Below are 22,026 nucleotides of genomic sequence, written 5' to 3'. Positions count from 1 at the left end.
CCATCCATCTCTAAGTACTTTTATCTCTTCCTAAAGGGGCACAGGTCACAGGGTTCACAAATGTCCCAATTTGAACTCTCATCTGTCTCTAATGCAGAAGTCCTAAAAATCATCACTAGCCTCAAACCGTCAAGGTGCCAGGGTGACCCTTGCCCAGAAGCGGTTATTAAAGATTGCACCCAGGAACTCACACCTTTCATAATAGAATGATTCTGTCCCAACCAATCTTAAGAATGCTTGGGTACCCCATTTCTAAAAAAACCCTCACTTGACCTAATATTCCAACTAACTATCGTCTGTGCTACTCTTACTTAAAATCTTAGACAGAGTAGCGCACCTACAAAAACAAAATTACTTGGAATCCAACAACCTCCTGGGTTTTCGACAATCTCAATTTTTCCAAGACATGGAACAGAAACAGCTCTTCTGGTTTTAAAAATCTAGATGGATGATCTAAAAGACAAAGGTAAATTAGCCTTACTACTTCTACTCGAGCTCTCTACTGCATTTGATCTTGTCAACCACAAGGTCCTCTGTAATAATCTAGCCTCTGCAGCCCACTTCTCCCCTAGTGCCACTCAATGGAAACAGTATTTCCTGACAGACAGAACAATTAGATTTCTTTCCCCAAGCTCGGAACCACAACCAACCCTGGTCACATGTGGTTTACCATAGGGTTCTTGTGTGTCACTGACACTCTACAGAATGTTTACAAAGCCACTCTTTGACCAACTAGATGACATGGGTGTCACCTACACTAACTATGCCGATGACACCCAAACCCTCATCCCTATCACAGACTCCCCTGACGTAGACTCTGCCACTCTTAACACTATCTATTTAACCATCCAAGCCTGGATGGCCCACCATGAGCTATGCTTAAATGACGATAAAGACAAAACTTATCCTCATAGGGTCACAATGTTGTCTCAATAAACTAAACAATGCCTTCAAAACCTTCAACATAGATGGCAACCTGATAAAAGTGTCCAAAGAAGTAAAAACCCTTGGTTTCTATCTGGACTCTTTACTCACACTATCTAAACAAGTGAATTCCACCACCTCTGTGGCAGCCTATACCTCTAAACTCATTAATGCTTGCAGACCTTTTCTGTCTCCCAACTGTTGTATTACCCTGACCAGAGCCCTCATTCTGACGGGATTGGACTACTGCAATGCCCTCTATGGTGGCACGAAGAACCAAAACATCAACAAACTTCAGGTAATACAAAATAACGCCATAAGAGCAGCACTCAATATTCCCCAAAATGTGCACATATCCAATAAAAGACGAAATGTTCATTGGTTACCGGTTCATGAACGCATCGTGTTCAAAACCCTCATCCTGACACATAAATTCCTCCACAAGTGTACTCCTAACTACCTTGCAAACAAAGTCGCCAGATCTCAATCTAACAGGCCCACGCGTACTGCTCACATGAATTTGCTAGCCACACTGACATTTAGGGGGTAATTCACAGAATTCAGCGCACAAGTGGCGCACACGGATGGCACACAGATTGCACGTGCGGCAGTCTGCACCAGCCGCGTGAGCCAAAACCCATTTTGGCGCACAGCGTATTCATGGATTCATACATCCATAAGCAGCCGTGGTGTAGCGACCCTGCAGTTATGCCCCCAACCCTGCCTCGTGCACCAAAAACATAGCACAAATCCAGTACATGGCGCAAAGGCCAGTGGACCAGCATACAGCCCCCCAACCACGAAAATGCATGTAAAACTCCCCACGCAACCCTCATAATACATGTACCCGGCTCAGGCCAGCGGAATTGCTTGTGAAACTCCACGCACACCCCCGGAATACACATACCCTGCTCACGCCAGGCCAAACGCATGTGAAACTCCACGCGCACCCCCGGAATACACATACCCCGCTTGCGCCAGGCCAATCCTGTGTAAAACTCCCCGCGCACCCCTCCGAATACACGTACCCCACTCGTGTCAAGGGAAAATGCGTGGAAAAAGTCCCCCCTGTGGTGTGGGCTGCCTGTGGGGCATGGGGAGGGTGGATGGGCTGCCTGCGGGGCATGGGGGGGGGGGTGGATGGGCTGCCTGCGGGTCATGGTCATGGTGGATGGGCTGCCTGCACATATTCCAGGCATGCACGGGGAGTTTAACACGTGATTGGCCTGGCGCAAGCGGGGTACGTGTATTCCAGAATGCGGGGGAGTTTCACACACGATTTGGCAGTGTGTGCCCTCCTGGGTGTGCCCCCCTCCCCATGCCCCACAGGCAGCCCACATCACAGGGGTCCACCCCACACCCCTGGCCATGCCCTGCAGGCAGCCCATCCACCAGGACCACGACCTGCAGGCAGCCCATCACCCCAGTCCATGCCCCTCAGGCAGCCCATCCACCCTCCCCATGCCCCACAGGCAGCCCATCCACCATGAACATGACCGGCAGGCAGCCCATCCACTCTCCCCATGCCCCGCAGGCAGCCCACATCACAGGGGTCCACCCCACACCCCTGGCCATGCCCTGCAGGCAGCTCATCCACCAGGACCATGACCTGCAGGCAGCCCATCACCCCAGACCATGCCCCTCAGGCAGCCCATCACCCCAGTCCATGACCCGCAGGCAGCCCATCCACCCTCCCCATGCCCCATAGGCAGCCCATCCACCATGAACATGACCGCAGGCAGCCCATCCACTCTCCCCATGCCCCGCAGGCAGCCCATCCACCCTCCCCATGCCCCACAGGCAGCCCACACCACAGGGGGACTTTTGTCATGCATTTTACCTGACGCCAGCGGGGTAAACGTATTCAGATTGGTGCGCGTGGAGTTTCACATGCGATTGGCCTAGCGCGAGCAGGGTACGTGTATTCTGGGGGTGTGCAGGGAGTTTTACATGCGATTTCACTGGCGCGAGCGGTCTACGTGTATTCCTAGGGGTGTGTGGGGTGTTTTACACGCGTTTTGGCAGTGTCGGCTCTCCCGGGTTTGCCCTCCCCCCGTCCCCATGCCCTGCATGCATACCTACACCCCTGCGCATGCCCCGCAGGCAGCCCATCATCCCTGAACATGACCCACAGGCAGGCCAAATGGCACCATGCACTTGGGAGCCCCGACTCATGTCCCCCATCCACACACCCACCCACCATAGACGGCACCTGCCAGCAGGCCCCGAATCATGTCCCCCACCCCAACCACCCACCCACCATTGACGGGCACCTGCCAGCAGGCCCTGAGTCATGTCCCCCACCCCAAATTGACGGGCACCTGCAAGCAGGCCCCGACTCATGTCCCCCACCCCAAACACCCACCCATCATTGACGGGCACCTGCCAGCAGGCCCTAACTCATGTCCCCCAGACCACCCATTGAACCACCCACCCACCATTGACGGGCACCTGCCAGCAGGCCCCAATTTATGTCCCCCACCCAAAACGTCATCACAATCCAGATCCATGGCCCTTATGGCCACCCAAATCCCACCCCACGCCACCCCAGTCCAAACACCCAACCAAGCATTCCATCCACTCCACATTGAAATCCCCATGTCATGATAGATCCCAAATAACCAGTATGGGCATGAATACAAGTCTGTCAGACCCACACAATGGCGACACATGACTGAGAAAACCCACATTGTGACATGCAAAAAACCAATGAGAGAAGACCACACAAAAGAAGTAATAAATAGAAATGTATTATATACAAAAATGAATGAATGAAACGAAATTACACAAGAAAAAAATGATAAATAAAAGGATGTCTGAAATGAAGGAAAAAATATTAACAGTGAAATCAATAAAATGCAAAGAAAAATTCCTCCAAAGTGTCCATAACACCAAATCCAAAGTCAAAATAAAAACTGGACCATTCCTCCATGGTAAAAATGAATATGAAAAATCAGGTGCATAACTATACTATATACAATGTAAAAATCAAGGGTCCATGTGCCCAACAATCCAAAGGAAACGTAAGAAAAAAACAACCGAATAAATAACTATTTACAAAAAGGCGGGGCATAGTCCATGCGCCCCAAAGGAAAAAATAAATAAAGGAAACCTACAACTACATAACTATTTACAAAGGCAGCGGGATAGTCCCACGGCCCGGGGCATCATTGAACTCCACATCGATGTTCCAGAGGCGGGCCTGTTCCCTGGACTGGAGGTCTCACAGGGATGCAGCCATGGAATCCCTCAACTCCCTGCGAGTTTCCTCGAGGCCCTCCACCCGCCTCAAAGCCCGGTGCATGGCGTTCTCCGCCCTGACCATCCTGAGCTGTGCCCTCTCCGCCTTCTGCCTCTCCGCATCTATTTGCCGGCCCAACCGCTGCCACAGGGAAGACACTCCCAGTCCGGGGTCCTCCTGCCCCTCAGCCGATGCCAGCCCCCCGGGGTGTTGATGGCCCCCAGCCATGATGCCTCTCATGCTGAGCCTGCTGCTGCCTCCGATGTAACTGCCTCTGCCACCACGACGGCATCTGGGCTGATGGAATCCCCCGGCGCTGTCGTGCACATGCCCTGCCCGATGATGCCGGCACATCCTCCATCCGCTGGGGTCCAGTTGGTGGGGTGGCCACACCTGCTGGACCTCCGACTCCCGACTGCGGCAGGGATGGGATTGCTACGCTCACATCGGTATCCACGGGCCCTGGATGGATGATTTGCACTCTCGAACCCTCTCCCGGTCCCTTGGTAAGGCCTCTGGTTAAAGATGGGTCTGCAATATAGGAGAGCTGGATTCAATACCAGATGGTCTTTATGTTTTCCCACCTCCCTTGGCCCCAACTCCTTCCTCCCCCTTGGGCCCTCTCCTCACCTTAATATTATAAAAGGTGGATTCTCCACCCTGCTCCTCGTGGCAGGGGTGCGTAGATGTGGGGGGCGAGCAGCGACCAAGTTATTTCACTGGTGCAAGCCCTCCTGTGGGAATCCAGGCATGCTGCGACTCCGTAGGTTTGCTGCTTTACAGTCTTTATATGCAGTTATTATGTTCCTCTTAGTTCGAATAATAATGTCTTGCTTCTTTCCTTTTAGGTATGGAAAGGTATTTTGGTGTTGTCATGCAGTTTGAAGATGAGCATGGGCCGGTAGGTCAAAGCACGGTGTGCGCGATGCTATCCAGTGAGTAATGTGCGATGCACGGCGCTGTTTCACCTTTTATATTGCTAACCTGTGTCGTTTCTCTCCTTGCAGGTTGTGATACTCCTCGCCGAGCGCTGTTATGTTCCAGCAATGATACTGACCAGGAGATAACTACCCAGGTAAGAAGTGTGTGGCTTTCTTCATTCGGGAGGAAACGTGAGTGAACGCTTACTAATGCTGTCTTTCTTTCTCCTCTTTCCAGGTTATAGTATTCCAGGATGCAGTGCCGGATGATGGTGTTCGTACCTTCAGGTGAGTGGAACTGAAGTCGCCGATGGATTGAAGACAGGATACTGTTCCAGGTAAGTTTCGTAGTGTTCTTTCTCTCTCTGCGGGTCCTTGGTTTCAGGTAAACTGGCATCAAAGAACTGGACACGGTGAGAGTTAGGCTGCCCACATCAGAATAATGCAAAGCATGTTCTACTGTTTGGGTGCGGTTTAAATAGTCTCAGGTAAAGTAGTCCTGGTAAAATAGTCCCAGGCCTGCCACACCCAAAAGACTAGACCGCATAGCTCAGTTCCTTGTAGATGAGCTATGTGTGTGCCTCCATGTTGGCTGAACCCTCTCAAGTTAAATAGTCCCAAGTAAATAGTCCCATTCTAATTTTGGTCTTCATGATGGTTATGAGCCTGGCGCCAATGGAAGTCTGACTTGCCAGTGAGGGCCAGGGGAAAGGGTCATGACAGCACTCCTCGCCAGGGCCCCTCTCACGGTGGCACTTCTGCCTGGTCCTGGTTTGGCTGGGTAATTGTGATGAAACTTTTTAATTAAGCGAGGTGCATGGATGTTTTCACTAGTTCATGATCTTTCTTGAGGGCTGTATCCCTTTCAATCAACTAAGTAGTATAGTTTGGATCTGGTGTATTTTGAGTCTAGGATATCCTTTACTTCAAACTCTGGTTCTCCGTCAACTAATACTGGTTTTGGTGGTGTTGTAACCCGAGTACCAGGTTGTACCGGTTTCAGGAGTGATACGTGAAACACAGGATGAATCTGCATAATAGGTGGTAGGGCTAGTTTAACTGCCACTGGATTTATTATGGATTCAATAGAATAAGGTCCCAGATATCGGGGACGAAAGGTCTGAGTCCCTTTTATGGGCACATATTTTGATGCTAATGTCTCCAATTTGATAGTCGGGGGCTTTACTACGATGTTGGTCAGCAGATTTCTTTGGTCTGTTCTTGGCTTGGAGTAAATGTTCTGCTGCTTCTTTGAAGGCCTGGGAAATAGTCGTATGTAGGGTTTTAACTGCTGGCATTTCAAAAGGGTTTGGGAGATCCAATTCTGAAGTACGTGGATGTCTACCATATATAATGTAGAATGGGGTTTGTCCAGTGCTGGCTTGTAATGAATTATCATAGGCATATTCAGCTATCCATAACAAGTCCTTCCAATTTCTTTCCACTTGATGTAACATGCAACGTAAGTATTGATCGAGGGTTTGGTTTGTTCTTTCTGTTTGGACATCTGTTTGAGGATAGTGACTTGTGGATAGTCAAATGTAAATTTGGGCCATTGAACAGCATTTCCTCCAGAAGTTGGATACGAACTGACTACCTCGATCTGAGATCAAGACCGATGAAAAGCCATGTAGCCGTACGATTTCCTCCAGGAATACTTTTGCTAAATTGGATGCATTTGGAACCCCTTGAAATGAATAAATTGTGCCATTTTAGAGAACAAGTCTACAACTACTAAGATGGTGTTGAATCCTTGACTGGGAGGTAGATCTTTAATGAAATCAAGGGACAGTGTGTGCCATGGTGCGGGAGGAATTTCCAATGGTTGGAGAAGACCAGCTGGGTTCTGCTTTTGGGACTTTTTTTGTGCACACACACTGCAATATTGGATAAATTGGATGATGTCTTTATGCCATGTGTGCCACCAATAGTTTCGTTTTATTTTAGCTAGAGTTTTGGCAATTCCAGGATGACCTTCAATCAGGGAGTCATGATAACCCAAAATAACCTACTCTTGTAAATCTTTACTTGACAAGTATAGTTGGTTCCTAAAATATGGTAACTGCTCTTTAATGGTGTAATGTTCTCCTTGAGTACACCACTCTTGTGAGAAAGTGGGATCCATTAAGAGCTGGATCTTGTTTTGGAGTTCACCCTGTGTCAATGTTGTTGTAAGACCCAGGAGTTTGTCTTCTGGAATGATGGCTACTGGATCTGGAGTTATGTATACCTTTTCATCAACACCCATGCGGGACAAGGTGTCAGCCTTTCGGTTTCGGACTCTGGGCCGGCAGGTGATCACATAGTCATATTCAGCGAAGAAAAGAGCCCACCACAGTTGACAGGATGATTGAGCCTTTGCTGTTTTTAGGTATTGCAGGTTTTGATGATCAGTTATGACCGTGACAGTATGTCTAGCACCAAGGAGATATTGTTGCAATGCCTTGAAAGCTGATTTTATAGCCAAGAGGTCTTTGTCTGTGATAGCATAGTTGAGTTCGGGAGGTGAGAATTTTTGTGACCAGAAGGCCACAGGGTGTAACTGGCCAGTTCCTGGGTCCCTTTGTGAGAGAACAGCTCCCATAGCCATGGTAGAGGCATCTGTTTCAACTATATAAGGGAGGTCTGGGCGAGGATGCCGTAGAACTGGAGCTGAAGTGAATTTTTTTCTTAAGTTCTTGAAAGGCCTTCTCTGCTTCTTTGGTCCAATGAAACTTTGTATTGTTTTTTCTCAATAGTGATGTCATTGGATGCACTATTTGGGAAAAATCTGGGATGAATTGGCGGTAAAAGTTTGCAAAGCCCAACATACTCTGGATTTCTTTAAATGAAGTTGGTGACGGCCATTTAAGAATGGCATCTACCTTGTGCCTATCCATTCTTATACCTCTTGGTGTGAGCATAAAACCAAGGAACTCCCCTTTGGTGACATGAAAAGATCATTTTTCAAGTTTAGCATACAGTTTGTGTTGGACGAGTTTAGTAAGGACGGAGCGGACATGCCTGACATGGTCTTCTTTTGTAGCAGAATACAATAAGATGTTATCAATGTAAACCAGGCCTCAAACGTCGATTAACTCCTGCAAAACATCATTCATAAAGTACTGGAATGCAGCAGGAGCATTGCAAAGTCCAAAAGGCATTACCTGGTATCCATACAAGCCGTATTTGGTACAAAAGGCGGTTTTCCATTTGTCTCCTTTCTTCACTCGAACAAGATGGTACCCCCCCTAAGGTCCAGTTTGGTATAGATTTGGGCATCTTTGATTTGATCCAATAATTCAGGAATATGGGGCAGTGGATAACAGTTTTTTACTGTGATCTGGTTTAATGCACGATAGTCGATGCAAGTCCTCAAATCTCCTTCCTTCTTTGGTACGAAGAATAAGGGACTGGCTGCCGGTGATTTAGATGGGCGGATAAATCCAATTGCCAGGTACTGATCAAGATAACATTTCAAATGGAGGTTTTCTGGTTCAGTAAGTGCATAGATTCGACCACAAGGAATTTGCGCACCAGGTATGAGGTCGAAATGACAATCTGTGCGTTGGTAGAGTATTGGCTTGTTCTTTCTGGAACACGTCTTGAAAATCTTGGTATTCATTTGGTAGAGTACTAGTCACACCTAGTACAATCGCCGCCGTACTGGGAGTAGCAGATGTACATAAGTCTGTTTTCCCCTTTTCTTGGTAATAACAGGTGCAAGCACAATCATCGGAAAAGGCCAACTTCTTGGCACGCCAATCTATTAGAGGGTTGTGAGCTACCAACCATGGCATCCCTAAGATTAGTTGAAACTGAGGAGCTTTGATGAGATCGAATGCAATAGATTCTCTGTGTCCATCCTGGCACAGTAGGGTTAGTGCTGCTGTGCATTGGGTTACTGGTCCGGAAGCTATTTCTGTCCCATCAACAGTAGTAACTTTTTCAGTAGTCGACTTAGAGCCTAAGGTAAGCCCCATCTCTGCTGCCAGATCTTGGTCTACATAATTCCCAACTGCTCCGCTGTCTATGTATGCTTCGACAGCATGCATCCGAGACGGTTGTTTGTGATTGATCAAAACTACTGGTAATTCAAAGTGTGAGGTCTGTGGCTCATCCTTCTCGCTCGACAAGTGACCTCTACGCTTGCCGGGCTTGGTAGTTTTCTGACTCCTTGTTATTATCTTCCTTCTCTGTGGCTGCAACAGTTCTCCTTGGTGGTTTCAGTGGACATTCTTTGAGGAAGTGGCCTGATTTTCTGCAATATAAGCATAATTGCTGTTGCCTTCTCTAGTCCCTTTCAGTTTTAGTTAAAGGGGGCCGCACACCTCCGATTTACATGGGTTGTACCGTGTTTTCCAATGTACGTGAAACATTATCCTTTGACCGGACAAACACAGCTCGAGTGTCTAACCTTGTCCGGTCCGCTTTTCAGTCTTGTAATCTGTGATCTAATTGCACCACAAGGTTGATGAATTCTCCACAGTCTTTAGGTGGGTTAACCACTTGAGCAAGGACATCATTTAGTTCCGCTCGTAGACCCCGATGAAATAGTGTGGTCCTTTTTTCCTCAGGCAACGCAACTTCAACGACTAGTCTGTTAAATGTTGCTATATATGTAAGCAAGTCTTGACTTCCTTGACGGAGTGACAAAAGTTTGTTGTGTAATGCTTGGCCTTGGGTATGACGAGCAAAGAGTTTTTCTATTTCCATCAGGAAACCCCCAAAATCATGTAACAATGGGTTATCCTGACTTACCAATGGTACCGACCAATCCGCAGCACTGCCACTCAGATATGACAAGACAAAAGCAACCTGTGCTTGGTCATTAGGAAAAGCCCTTGGCCTGCAAAGGAAATGAAGACGACACTGGCTCATGAACATTGTGTACTTCTTGGGGTCCCCTGTAAATTGTTCGGGCGGAGCTAAAGGAACTGCCCCAGGAAGGGTTATTTGTACTGGATTGGTGGAAGACGTTGGCACAGGTGCTGGTGGAATGCTACCAGGCAATGGGGTCTGTCCTGCCTGTGATTGGAGCAATTGTCTACTTATTTCGACAGTACGATCCTTAAAAAAATCAAATCCCTCCTAAGAGTGTTGGTTTCTTATCTGGCTGAATGCACTTCAGCGCGTAATTGTCCCAACAACTGAACTAACTGGTCAGTGCCTGAAGTCTCCATGACGCCCAGGTGGATAATATTATTGAGGCTTTGCGTTCTGTTACGCTCACTTGGTATCCATGGGGACGCCACCCAGCCCTGGTTGGATGATTTGCACTCTCGAACCCTCTCCCGGTGCCTTGGTAAGGCCTCTGGTTAAAGATGGGTCTGCAATAACGGAGAGCTGGATTCAATACCAGATTGTCTTTATGTTTTCCCACCTCCCTTGGCCTCAACTCCTTCCTCCCCCTTGGGCCCTCTCCTCACCTTAATATTGTAAAAGGTGGATTCTCCATCCTGCTCCTCGTAGCAGGGGTGCATAGATGTGGTGGGCGAGCAGCGACCAAGTTACTTCCCTCGTGCAAGCCCCCCTGTGGGAATCCAGGCCTGCTGTGACTCCATAGGTTTGCTGCTTTACAGTCTTTATATGCAGTTCGTATGATCCTCTTAGTTTGAATAATAATGTCTTGCTTCTTTCCTTTTAGGTATGGAAAGGTATTTTGGTGTTGTCATGCAGTTTGAAGATGAGCATGGGCTGGTAGGCGAAAGCGTGGTGTGCGCGATGCTGTCCAGTGAGTAATGCGCTATGCGTGGCGCTGTTTCACCATTTACATTGCTAACCTGTGTCTTTTCTCTCCTTGCAGGTTGCGATGTTCCTCACCGAGCGCCGTAATGTTCCAGCGATGATACTGACCAAGAGATGACTACCCAGGTAAGAATTGTGTGGCTTTCTTCATTCGGGAGGAAACGTAAGTAAACGCTTACTAATGCTGTCTTTCTTTCTCCTCTTTCTAGGTTATGGTATTCCAGGATGCATGCAGTGCCGGATGATGGAGTTCGTACCGTCAGGTGAGTGGAACTGAAGTCGGTGATGGATTGAAGAGAAGATACTGTTCCAGGTAAGTTTTGTACTGTTCTTTCTCTCTCTGCAGGTCCTTGGTTTCAGGTAAACTGGCATCAAAGAACTGGACACGGTGAGCGTTACGCTGCCCACAGCAGAATAACGCAAAGCATGTTCTGCTGTTTGGGTGCGGTTTAAATAGTCTCATGTAAAGTAGTCTAGGTAAAATAGTCCCAGGCCTGCCACACCCAAAAGACTAGACCGCATAGCTCAGTTCCTCGTAACTGAGCTATGTGTGTGCCTCCATGTTGGTCCCAAGTAAGTAGTCCCATTCTAATGTTGGTCTTCATGATGGTTATGAGCCTGGTGCCAAAGGCGCCAGGACTGACTCCAAGAGCGTCTTGGATGAGGTTTTAAGGCCTTTGACCTGGCCCTAACTGGAAGGCTGTCTTGCCAGTGAGGGCCAGGGGCAAGGGTCATGACAGGGATCTCCACCTGGCTGGCTGCGTCGGTTGGGGCAGATCCACAGGGGGCCATAATGGCATCCGGGCAGGAAGACGGCACGGAGAACGACTGGCGTATGGTGTGCACAGAGGAGGAGAGGGCCGCAAGACTGGACCCTCCCAACTGGGCCACGTTGGCACGCAGCTCTTCGTGATGACGTGTGTGGTCTCCCCAGGAAACACGCACGTCATCACAAATGTCATGTGTGCGCAACGCAACACCAATCAGGACCGACTCCATCCGGTCACGGGTCCCCTCGTCCGCAGGTAGAGGAGTGCCACATGACATGGACCTCCCCCATACCTGCGGATGGGCCTGGGACGGGGCATCCCTGCTGGTGCATGGTGATGCAGTCACAGTGTCAGGGACAGAGACATGCACAGGCACGTCCGCAGTGATCTGTGCTGCCTCCTGCCCCTGGACTGAACCACTTGCACCAGTGATACCACCCCCACCAGGCCCCATGTGCGGCTCTGTAGCAGCCGCCTCCTCCTCTATACACACCACCAACCTGGATGGCTCTGCACCCTCTGCTGCCGTTGCAAGCCCCTGTGGGGGCTCATCCGCCCCTTACCCTGCAGCTGTAGTGGCAGACGCGGCACCAGTCCCCTCGCTCCCGGATGATTGAATTTCCTGGGAAGGCAACTGGGCCTTGTGTCGCCGGCCGGTGGAGGCATCCCTGCCGCTTTCCTCCACAGCGCCGTCTCAGCCCTCTTCTTCACTCGCCGCTGTGTAAAGGGAGACATTGAACACAAGCATCAGGGCACTGTAAAATAGTCCCCTAGTCAGAAAGCAATAGCACATGAGTGGTACTGTCAAACGTCACTTCCATCATGTCTCCCAACAACACATGGGTCAGTGCAGACAACACACATGCAGGAACCGGCATGGCACATGCAACAAACATTTGCATCCATGTCCATCGCACCGTAGTAACATCCAATGGTGGGCTGAAACTCACATGCATCATGGGACATGCTGATCACATGCACACGCATCACCGGAGAGTCATGCATCTGGCCCCGTATACCCACAGACACAGTGGATACAAGGATGAGTAGGCTGTATCTGTGAACCAACACATCGTCACGGACATGTGTCATGCATCCATGGCGCACACACTACTCAGACACACGGACATGTACATCATGCATGTCCATGACAGCAGCACACATCTCTCACACCCCAAACATGTCAAAGTACAGACACAGGCATGCATACATCTGTGCATTCCGCATGCTGCTCTGCATGAGGCATTGTAATACATACACCATCCATGTGGGTCACATCCGACTGGACTCACATGCAGCACCATCATGTCCCTGCACATACACATCCATATATGACCCATGTCACACATGCAGCCAAGTAACTAACTACATGCACACTGCAACATGCACTGTTTTAAACGTGAATGCATGGCCACTTACCGCTCAACTCCAGACGGGCCTGCATCCTGAGGATCTGGTGGTGAAGCACTGGGCGAATGAGTTCCAGGACCCTCATCTGCTGGGTGGTAAGCGGGGCCTGGCACCCCACTGCATCCACTGCTTCCAAGAGGCGCCGGGCCTTCTTGAGGGTCCTGGACTTGTAGTCCTCCCAGCGCTTCTGGACGTGTTTGATGTCATGGGGTGCCACCCCCTCCGCATTGGTGGCACCCACTATGTCCTTCCAGATCCTCTCCTGTCCTTCCTTGTTGGCGCACAAAGTTGTGAAGAGGGCATCATAATGCTCCAGAACTTGCTCCACCAGGATACCAACTTCCTTTCCACTGAAGATGGTAGCTCTCTGCCTCTGTGCTGGGGGGTTGCCACTGGTGTTGGAAGGTGTTGTGTCGGACATGGCAACCCCGAGGCAGTTGTGGGTGGGCAACTGGGTCCTGGGGCTGGGCTGTGGAGTGATGGAACACCATTCGGGAGACTTCTGTTCCAGCAGGGGTGGTCACAGCAACTGGACCCCTGCAGATGGCAGACGTGCAGGCACCAAATGGCAGGGCACGGTGGCAGCAGGCAGGCAGCAGCAGATGGCTCGTGGGAGGCTGCTCAGGGATCTGGGGGGCAGTAATTCAGCTTTCTGGGCAGGAGAGTGGCCTTTCATGTGTTGTTACGTGAAAAGCTTGATACGGAGTGATTTGGCATGTCAAAAACAGCACATTTGCATGAATTCCGAGGAAAGGCCCTTGGCGCGTAAGCACGTAGGTGATGTAACGTGCACGCAGGTGTATCCCTGGCACGGGTTGAAGGTCCCACGTGGGTTCCCATAGCTCTGTACGTGCTTTTCGTGGAAAGCGGTGCGTGTGTTTTCCAGGCGTTAGGGTTCACACGCGATTACTTCACAGTGGCTACAGTGCGTACTTCTTCTTTTGGTGTGGGTGTTGGCTACGCATTCTTCTTCTACACGCAAGGCAGACGGTGAGTCGCACAGGCTGTTTTTCATAATGCGGATGTCCCTGTTAGTCGCGTACCCCTTTTTTTCAGGCATACTAGCCTGCGTGTTGATCACGTACCTATTTGTTGTGTTCCTGGCTGCCACAGCATGCTACGTGTGTTTTTTAACACGCACGTGGGCTACATGGGTCGCTTATCTCTTTTTCTTGCTTTTTTGGGATGCCTGAGCGTTGCATGACATGTCATTTCTCCTAGGGGGCCACAGAATGGGACATTCATCGCAGCTGTATATATGTGTTTGTTGTTTGTGCGCACTTTTGTAATGCGCATGGATGCTACCACCTGCCTTCGTGTGGCGGACGTGTTTAGCCCTGTGCATGTCTTTGGCCATGCACGGGTTTCCCCTATTCGATTCCATGAATATGTGTGGTTCGCGTGCGTGTGGGTGTTCCGTGTACTTCCCAGCAGTACTTCCCCAGTTATGCCCTTATTTTCACGCGTTGTTCCCCATTCCGTGCGTTCCACCCCCTTTTTGGTATGTGTGCTAACGTTGTGCGCTTTCGCTGTGCTCTTCATGCATGGTGTTCTGGATGTTGCAATGATGTGTGCGCCCATGTGCACCACGCACGGATTTGGCGCACATCCCGGGGAAAACACGCGCAGGGCCTTCCATGAATCGCACGCGTGCACGTGCACGTGCATCCTATGCCAAGAGAGGGGTATATCCCCACAGAATCAGGATTAATAGACCTGAGCTTCTGATCAGCCCCCAAGCTTGGGTAGAAGCTAGGGGGGCCGGGGAAGAGACCCCAGGGGACGGGCTACGCCCTGTGTTCCCGAATGTTGAAGACCTTCCACAGGCTGTGGTGGAAGATGGCAAGGAAGACAACCTAAGTAGTGTTGCCCACTAACTACCCCTCGGGGAGGTAAGTTTGGTTTCTCAACACTCCAGAGTGTCAGCAAGCTCAGGGGCTAGTGCGGTATCCCGCAGGTCCCAGGATTTGGCACATTCTCTAAGTGGCCCAGTAATTGTTCCTGCTTTAAACGATGTAGCGGCTAGAAATCTCCTATTGGAGTAGTGGAGACAAGCCATGGAGGAACACAAACAGCAGGACAAGGTCACCATAGAGCTGCGCAAGCTGGCACTCAAAGAGAAGAAGGAGGCCAACAGATCCATGTCTAGCGAGGGAAGCAGTAGTGGTTAAAACCAAGGTGGTTCCCGTGACAGGCCCAGGCGCTGCATCCCCAAAGATTTAGTGTAGTTTTATGAAGTGGGGAAGGACATTTTTTATTGGTTTGAAGCACTCATGCTTGCCACAGGAGGCGTAGGAGCTACAGAGGGGTGCAGCCCTGATGAGTTGCTTACCGACACAGGGGACTGATGCAATTCTTCAGTTAACTCCTGAAGAAAGACCCATTTATGAGAGCATGAAGATGGCCCTTCTCAGGAAGTTCTGTAAAACCCCAGAACAGTACCTCAATAGCTTCAGAGAGCTTAGCATGAAAAGTGGGCAGACATGTGAAGTGTTCACACACTTGTCATTGAAATATCTGAGTGGTTGGGTGTCTTGCAACAAAGTTTACACGTTTTAAGGGATGTACGATGTGATTGCATGTGAGCATGTCTTGAAGAAGTGTGAGGTCGACGTACACCAGCATCTTGTGGACAAGGCTATTACAGACCCAGGGGAGCTTGCCAAAGCTGTTGACAGGTTTGTCAGTACTCGAGTGCAGAAAAAAACTCAGGTGAGCCACCCAAACACTAAGAGAAATCCCCAAACAAGAAAGTTAACATGGATGGAAAGGACAAAGGATGAAGTTCCAATCTACTTCGAAATCAGATCGCCAAAAGCCTGAAGGGAAACCCTGCAACTTTAGTTCAGCCATGCACCCAGAAAAGAAGAGCACAGACACCCCTAGCACAGGGACACCTGCATTCTCACAACCCAAAGGTTGGTTATTGTGCAAGGAGCTGAGCTTTTGAAAGGGGACCCTGCTTGCAAAGGCTTACCCAAGCAAGCCATAGTGAATGTTCCCTTTCACAGTTAATAGCACTCCCTCAGCTGAAAGAAACAGCTGAGGGAGAGCAGGTGTTTTACTGGAATGGCTCCTCCATAATGTCTGAGAGGGGGTGCCAAGACCCAGTAGGTCAACGCCCCCTCGCCCATTGTGGACGAGTCACCCCTGCAGTCAAAGCCGTTTCACATCTAACCTCGGATGTAAGCCCAGGATGCTAACAGCATTAAGCCCAGTTATGGGACAGGCTTTGGCATTAACAACCCTGAACCCTCCCCAAAGGGCACACAGAACAGAACAGAGTACTTAAGACTACCCTCAGAGGGCCTAATTTACAAAAGCGTTCCACAATGGGGCAATCCATTTGAAAAAAGCTTTGTAAACCAGGACCATGGCGTCTAAAAGAACATTCAAATCTTGCCATGGAATGAAGACTCACTGAAGTGGCCCAAAATCGTTGCAATACCCTGATTGTTCCTGTTACTCCAAGCACCCAAACAGGAAGAGAACAATACTCCACCACTTTAAGATGGTGGCATCCTCATCTAAGAGTGAAACAGAATCAACAACAAAATCTTTAAAGTCTTTAGTTGAAATGGCCTTAAGCCCCTCCTTATAGACATGGTTTTCTATTTCCAGCTCACCAGTCATACCCTCCCAATGACGGCCATTGCATTTATCACACTAAATATCTATATAAGGTAGTGTTCAGCCACAGTCTGAACGCAGGTAATGTTTTGTGTTTTAGTCTGTGTGCCTGATAGGTTTCTGAACACTCTTTTATCTAAGGGGACATTTTGCAAAGTGTCTTACACAGTACTGTTGCAGGCGGTGCCGTTCACCCAGTGGAATTGAGTCCCGTTGTGCCGCAGACCGACCCACATGTGCTTCCTGCAGATGAGGTCCAGCATGAAATCCTGCAAAAGAGAAAACAATTCAGGCGTGAGATTTATGAACTGTGACATAAATCAACTGCATTTCATTTGTTGTCAATATGTGTATTTATTTAGAGTGCTTTCCCTAGAGCGACAATTGCCACATTTAAGCTGTTTCTAAGTTATTCTGTAGAGTAATCATGGAAGGGGAAACCCGGGTAGTAGCAAAAGGAGAAGGCAAAGTAAGTGAGAGAGGATAGCAACACATTTCAGATAAAAGGGAAGGTCTGCATACTCGTGGGACTTGTCAAAGCTAATCTATGAAGGGATACAGGAATAGCAGCAAGATGACAGGAAGGGTAGGCGCCAGAGTTAAGAGATGATGTGCAGGAAGGGGCGTGGACTAAGGCAGGTGGGGAGAGAGTCAGAAAATGGATCCCATTCAAATGCACTTTGACACCAATTGTTGGCGTTCCCCAATCATTAACAACAACAAGCTTCATTAGGAATAATCATAACAGTGTTAAAACATATACATAAAAAAAGAAAGCAATCACAACAGTATTAATACAAAACAAATTATAAAAAATAAGATAATCTTAAGTAAAATTATAATAACATTGTCAAAGGAGATATCATCATGTCCTTCAAAACCTCAAAAACCACAAACCTTGCCATAAAATCTGCCAATCACTGGTCAATATCTTGCTTGCATTGGAAGGCAGTGTTCACAAATCCAATGAAACCCTGCCTGACATGCTTGCATTGGAGGGATTGTGTACAATGGATCCCTATGGGGTTTGCCTGCTTTATGCTGGTGTATAAAACAGGTGGGTATCTTCAGCTTTTACGCCGGCCCAAAAACCCATGCTCGCGCAGATGCTGGCGAATTTGTATGGCGGAGTGGCAGGTAAGGCGGACATGCAAGTTGCGTTCCTTCCCTCCTTTCCACCATACAATGGCTTGAAAACGAGCCCTGGTGTGATTAGATGCTGATAAAGGCTTACTCAAGGCTTTTACGCCTTCTATTCAAGTTACAGCTCTCAAGAACATGAGCCCCTGTTCTCTAAACTGATAGCAAGGTTTTCCTGCCACAAACCCGTATTTTAAGCCTGCATTTAAATTGCACGCCCATAGGCTACAAACCAGCAACCCCCATTTATACGGGAATCGGGGCAAACAGATGTAAATATGTGTACATAAATGTCATTTTTCTAAGCAACTTTTCTCTGGTACCTGTGCTTGTGTTTGTTACTGCAGAAAATAAAACGTTCTGCACTTACTATTTAATGGCTGAGGGTGGCGTTATGGTCATAGAATTAAGTACTGCTTACTGTCTTGCTTTATTTAGAATTACAAATGTTAGCCATGCTGTCCCAGTAAGGCCAACCTTAATTGGGTAAATGCTCATGGTAATGTATATCAGATGTCTTGGGGTGACCTACCATGCATCTTTGAAAATCTTTTATTTAAACAAATTCAAGTTTTAATGATAAAACACAGCAAACAAAACACTCTCTCCAGCCTTGAAATCCCTTCATTGGATCCCAGTTGATGCAAGGATTAAATGTAAAACCCTCTGCATTGTCCACAAGGCTTTCTGGGACCTGGGTCCAAAATACCTTCAACTATCCCTCTGTAAATACCTACCCTCTCCAGTCCTTCGCTCCTCTACTTCTAACTCCCTCAGGGTTAGTCGGTTTGAAAAAAAACAAGCTGGGGGTAGATCCCTGTCTTCGGCTGGTGCCTCCCATTGGAACAGTCTCCCGGCCACCTTGAAACTTGAGGAAAAACATCTTCGGTTCTGGAAACTTCTCAAGACCTTCCTCTGCCTTTGCCCCCCTTCTCCCCTGTTGATCTGGTTCTTCTCATGGCATTGTGCACCTGGCTATCTTCTGTTCTTTCGGGCCCAGGTATCTGCTCACCCTGCCACCCTCCTGCACTGCCTCCAGGCCACCATCTGCACTAGGGTTCTGTATCTGTACCCATACAGTCCCCCTCCCACGTTTCTTCTGCACTTATCAGATATACCTTTCTGACTAACTTTCACCTGCCACTTGCTGGCTGCACTACCATAGTTTAAAGCCCTTATTTATTATTTAATCTATTTAATATTTATTTGTTTTCTCTCCTCTGCTTCGCACTTTCCACTCCCCCACCTTGCACTTTTCCCCCATTTTCCTTTCCCATGCACTTGCGCTTTCTTAAATGTCACTGGGCCTAGTAAGATCGCTGTTTTTTCTATCCCTTGTTCCCCTCCCTTTTTTCCTGGTCGCACTCTAAAACACTTGTGTACAAGCGCAATATAAATAAAATATCATTTCATGCTTCTTGTCCCAGAATTACGGGGCGGGACTGTATAAAAGATGTTAAATTAGAAATGTCCACTTACTTGAAAAATATATATATCAACAAATATCTCAGTGATGTCAATACACCCATGCATTGTGTAACCCACAATGTGCCTCAGATCACAGATGTGTGTGTAGTGCATTCGTTTGTGGAATGAGATAGTCCATGTTGTATAGTCATTCAGATCTTCCAGAATATTGCAGCATGAAATTGAATATTTTGTGCTTAAAAAAGCAAATTTTGTGGCCCAAAATTGTATTTATTGCAGTATCATTGTGGCACATTTGTTATAGGCTGGAAGGTGTAAGATTGACAGGTTCAAAGAAAAAAGCAGTGTGTGATGCTACAACAGAGCCAGGTTGTCATTATGTGCAGATTTTGTATCAATTTAGTAGGACGAGTCCCAGATGTCTTGGGATTGACTGGACAGTATCTGATTTCCACTACATTTTTGGTTTAATGTGTATACCTATTTTCTACAAACGTTATTGATCATTATCAGTTGCCATGGTTAATACATTCCCCTTCTATGTTCTACAACCCTGCAAGCACCTAAACACCACATCCCTCACACTCACAGATTCTCCATCATAACGTCCACTCCCAAACCTCTCACTCTGCCAGTCATGTGCATACCAATGAGATCTGACACACAGGCAAGTCACAACTCACACTACACTTTGCCCCTCATATTGTGACTTTAAAAAGAATTTAGATTTTGGACAAGTTCCTCCACCAATGGGTCAACTAAAAATATTGCAAAAGAGGCTCCGTTTTTAGATCCCCCATTTTTTAACATTACATTTTTTAAAAGGTTACCTGTGCCTTTCCAGGGGGATGAGCTGTACACAAATGATACGCTGGCCAGCCACCTTGAATATATTTTTGTTGTGAGCTCTCTCCCGACATTAATGTTCTACAGACCTCTGCTACCAAGTAGGTGCTGGAAGCGCATTTCACCCTCACGGGCCATTTAATGGCCCGTCTCTGTAAAATGTTATCCCAAAAAAGGTTCTATCCATGTTTTAGGAATAGAAATGCAAGTGAGACAGCATTGCTACATACCTCTCAAGTGACACCTAAAAAGAATTTTCATGGCGGAATCAGGAAAGACACTGCCATGCAATGCGCACCCCTGCACCTGTTCCAAAAACGGAGAATGGGGGTTAACTTAGTTATCTGTGCCTGTTTGTGAATTTGGGATTCACTTTTAAATGTGCAAAAACACCACACCATTGCTCCAAATGCGCAATGGAATGATTGATTGATTGATTGATTTTTTATTTCTATCACGCTCGTAAACAAGTGTTTCAGAGCGCGACAAGGCAAGGGAGGGGAACAGGGGAGAACAAAACAGCGATCTTACTAGGCCCAGTGACATTGAGAACGCGCAAGTGCATGGGAGAGGGGGAGGGGGAAAAGTGCATGGAAGGGGGGAAGAGGTGGAAAGTGCGAAGCAGAGGAGAAACAGATAAATAACAATAAATAAATAATAAAGGCAACAAACAGTGGTAATGCAGCCAGCAATTTGCAAGTGATAGGTTTAAGGCAGCAGACAGGGTAGGTCTGATAAGTGCAGGAAGAAAAACGGGGGCTGTATGGGTAAAGATACAGACCCCAGTGCAAGGGGTGGCCCGGAGGCAGTGCTGGAGGGTGGCAGGATGAGCAGGTACCTGGGCCCAAAAGACAGAGGGTGGCCAGGTGCACAGTGCCAACAGAGAACAGATCAACAGGGGAGAGGGGGAGCGAAGGCAGAAGAAAAGAGGAAGGTCTTGAGGTGCTTCCGGAACCGGAGATGGTTCTCCTCAAGTTTTAGAGTGGCAGGGAGGCTGTTCCAGAGGGAGGCCCCAGCCGAAGACAGAGATCTACCCCCAGCTTGTTTCTTAGAAAAACGACTGACCCTGAGTGAGTTGGAGGTAGAGGAGCGAAGAGCTTGAGAGGGGAGGTATTTGTGGAGGGATAGCTGAAGGTATTTTGGACCCAGGCCCCAGAAAGCCTTGTGGACAATGCAGAGGGTTTTTAATTTAATTCTTGCATCCACTGGGAGCCAGTGGAGAGATTTCAGAGCTGGAGAGATACGATCCTAGGGCTTGAGGCCAAGGACAAGTCACGCAGTCCTGTTCTGGATTAGTTGCAGAGGGCGGAGAATAGAGGCAGGTAGATTTAGAAAGAGGCTGTTACAATAGTCCAAGCTAGAGAGAACCAGAGCTTGAGATACCATGAGCTTCTGGCGGAAGGAGAGGAAAGGCAGAGTACTTCTGAGGAGGTGCAGTCGGAAATTTGACTTTTTAGAGACCTCAGAGATGTGGGCGGAGAAGGAAAGGGTGGAGTCAAAGATGACCCTGAGGTTCTTAGCCTCGCAGGTGGGGATAGGAGGAGGGCCAAGGGAGGCCGGCCAGAGAGTGAGGGGAAAGGATGGTGAAGGTGTGCCGATGAAGAGGATCTCCGTCTTGCTGGCATTCAGACAAAGATCATTGGTGGCACACCAATCTTGAATGGCAGTTAGGCAATCAGAGATGAGAGAGGGAGAGGAGGTGGCAGAGGGCAGCTTGAAAATGAGTTGAGTGTCGTCAGCATAGCACTGGAAATTTGAGCAGAAAATGGCAATGCAGTGGGCGAGAGTTGCCAGGTATTGGTTGAAAAGCCAGGGCGAGAGGTTAGACCCCTAGGGAACACCACAGGTAGAGAGGAAGATAGATGAAAGGAAGGACCCAAGTTGGACCTGGGAGGGTCGATCTGAGAGGAAAGAGGTCAGCCAGGCCAGAGCCTGATCAGTGATACCCAGGTTTTCACGCAGACGGTTTAGCAGGATGGTATGGTTGACC

The 22,026-nt window shown here is 48.3% G+C and overlaps 1 protein-coding gene across 1 annotated transcript in view; it reads right to left on the bottom strand.

Moving 5' to 3' along the window:
* LOC138580182 (C-type lectin domain family 2 member L-like) overlaps positions 1 to 22,026 on the bottom strand; it is a 407,308-nt gene that overhangs the window by 22,861 nt on the left and 362,421 nt on the right. Inside the window, exon 4 of the mRNA XM_069650510.1 lies at positions 16,788 to 16,891. Within this exon, the coding sequence (XP_069506611.1) occupies positions 16,788 to 16,891 (104 nt within the window). The remainder of the gene's footprint in view (positions 1 to 16,787; positions 16,892 to 22,026) is intronic.

Source organism: Ambystoma mexicanum, chromosome 3p (assembly GCF_040938575.1).
Source record: "Ambystoma mexicanum isolate Mex_15411 chromosome 3p, UKY_AmexF1_1, whole genome shotgun sequence".
NCBI lineage: Eukaryota > Metazoa > Chordata > Amphibia > Caudata > Ambystomatidae > Ambystoma > Ambystoma mexicanum.
The sequence above is the reverse complement of the archived record's forward strand: the minus strand, read 5'-3'. Positions and strand labels throughout refer to the sequence as shown.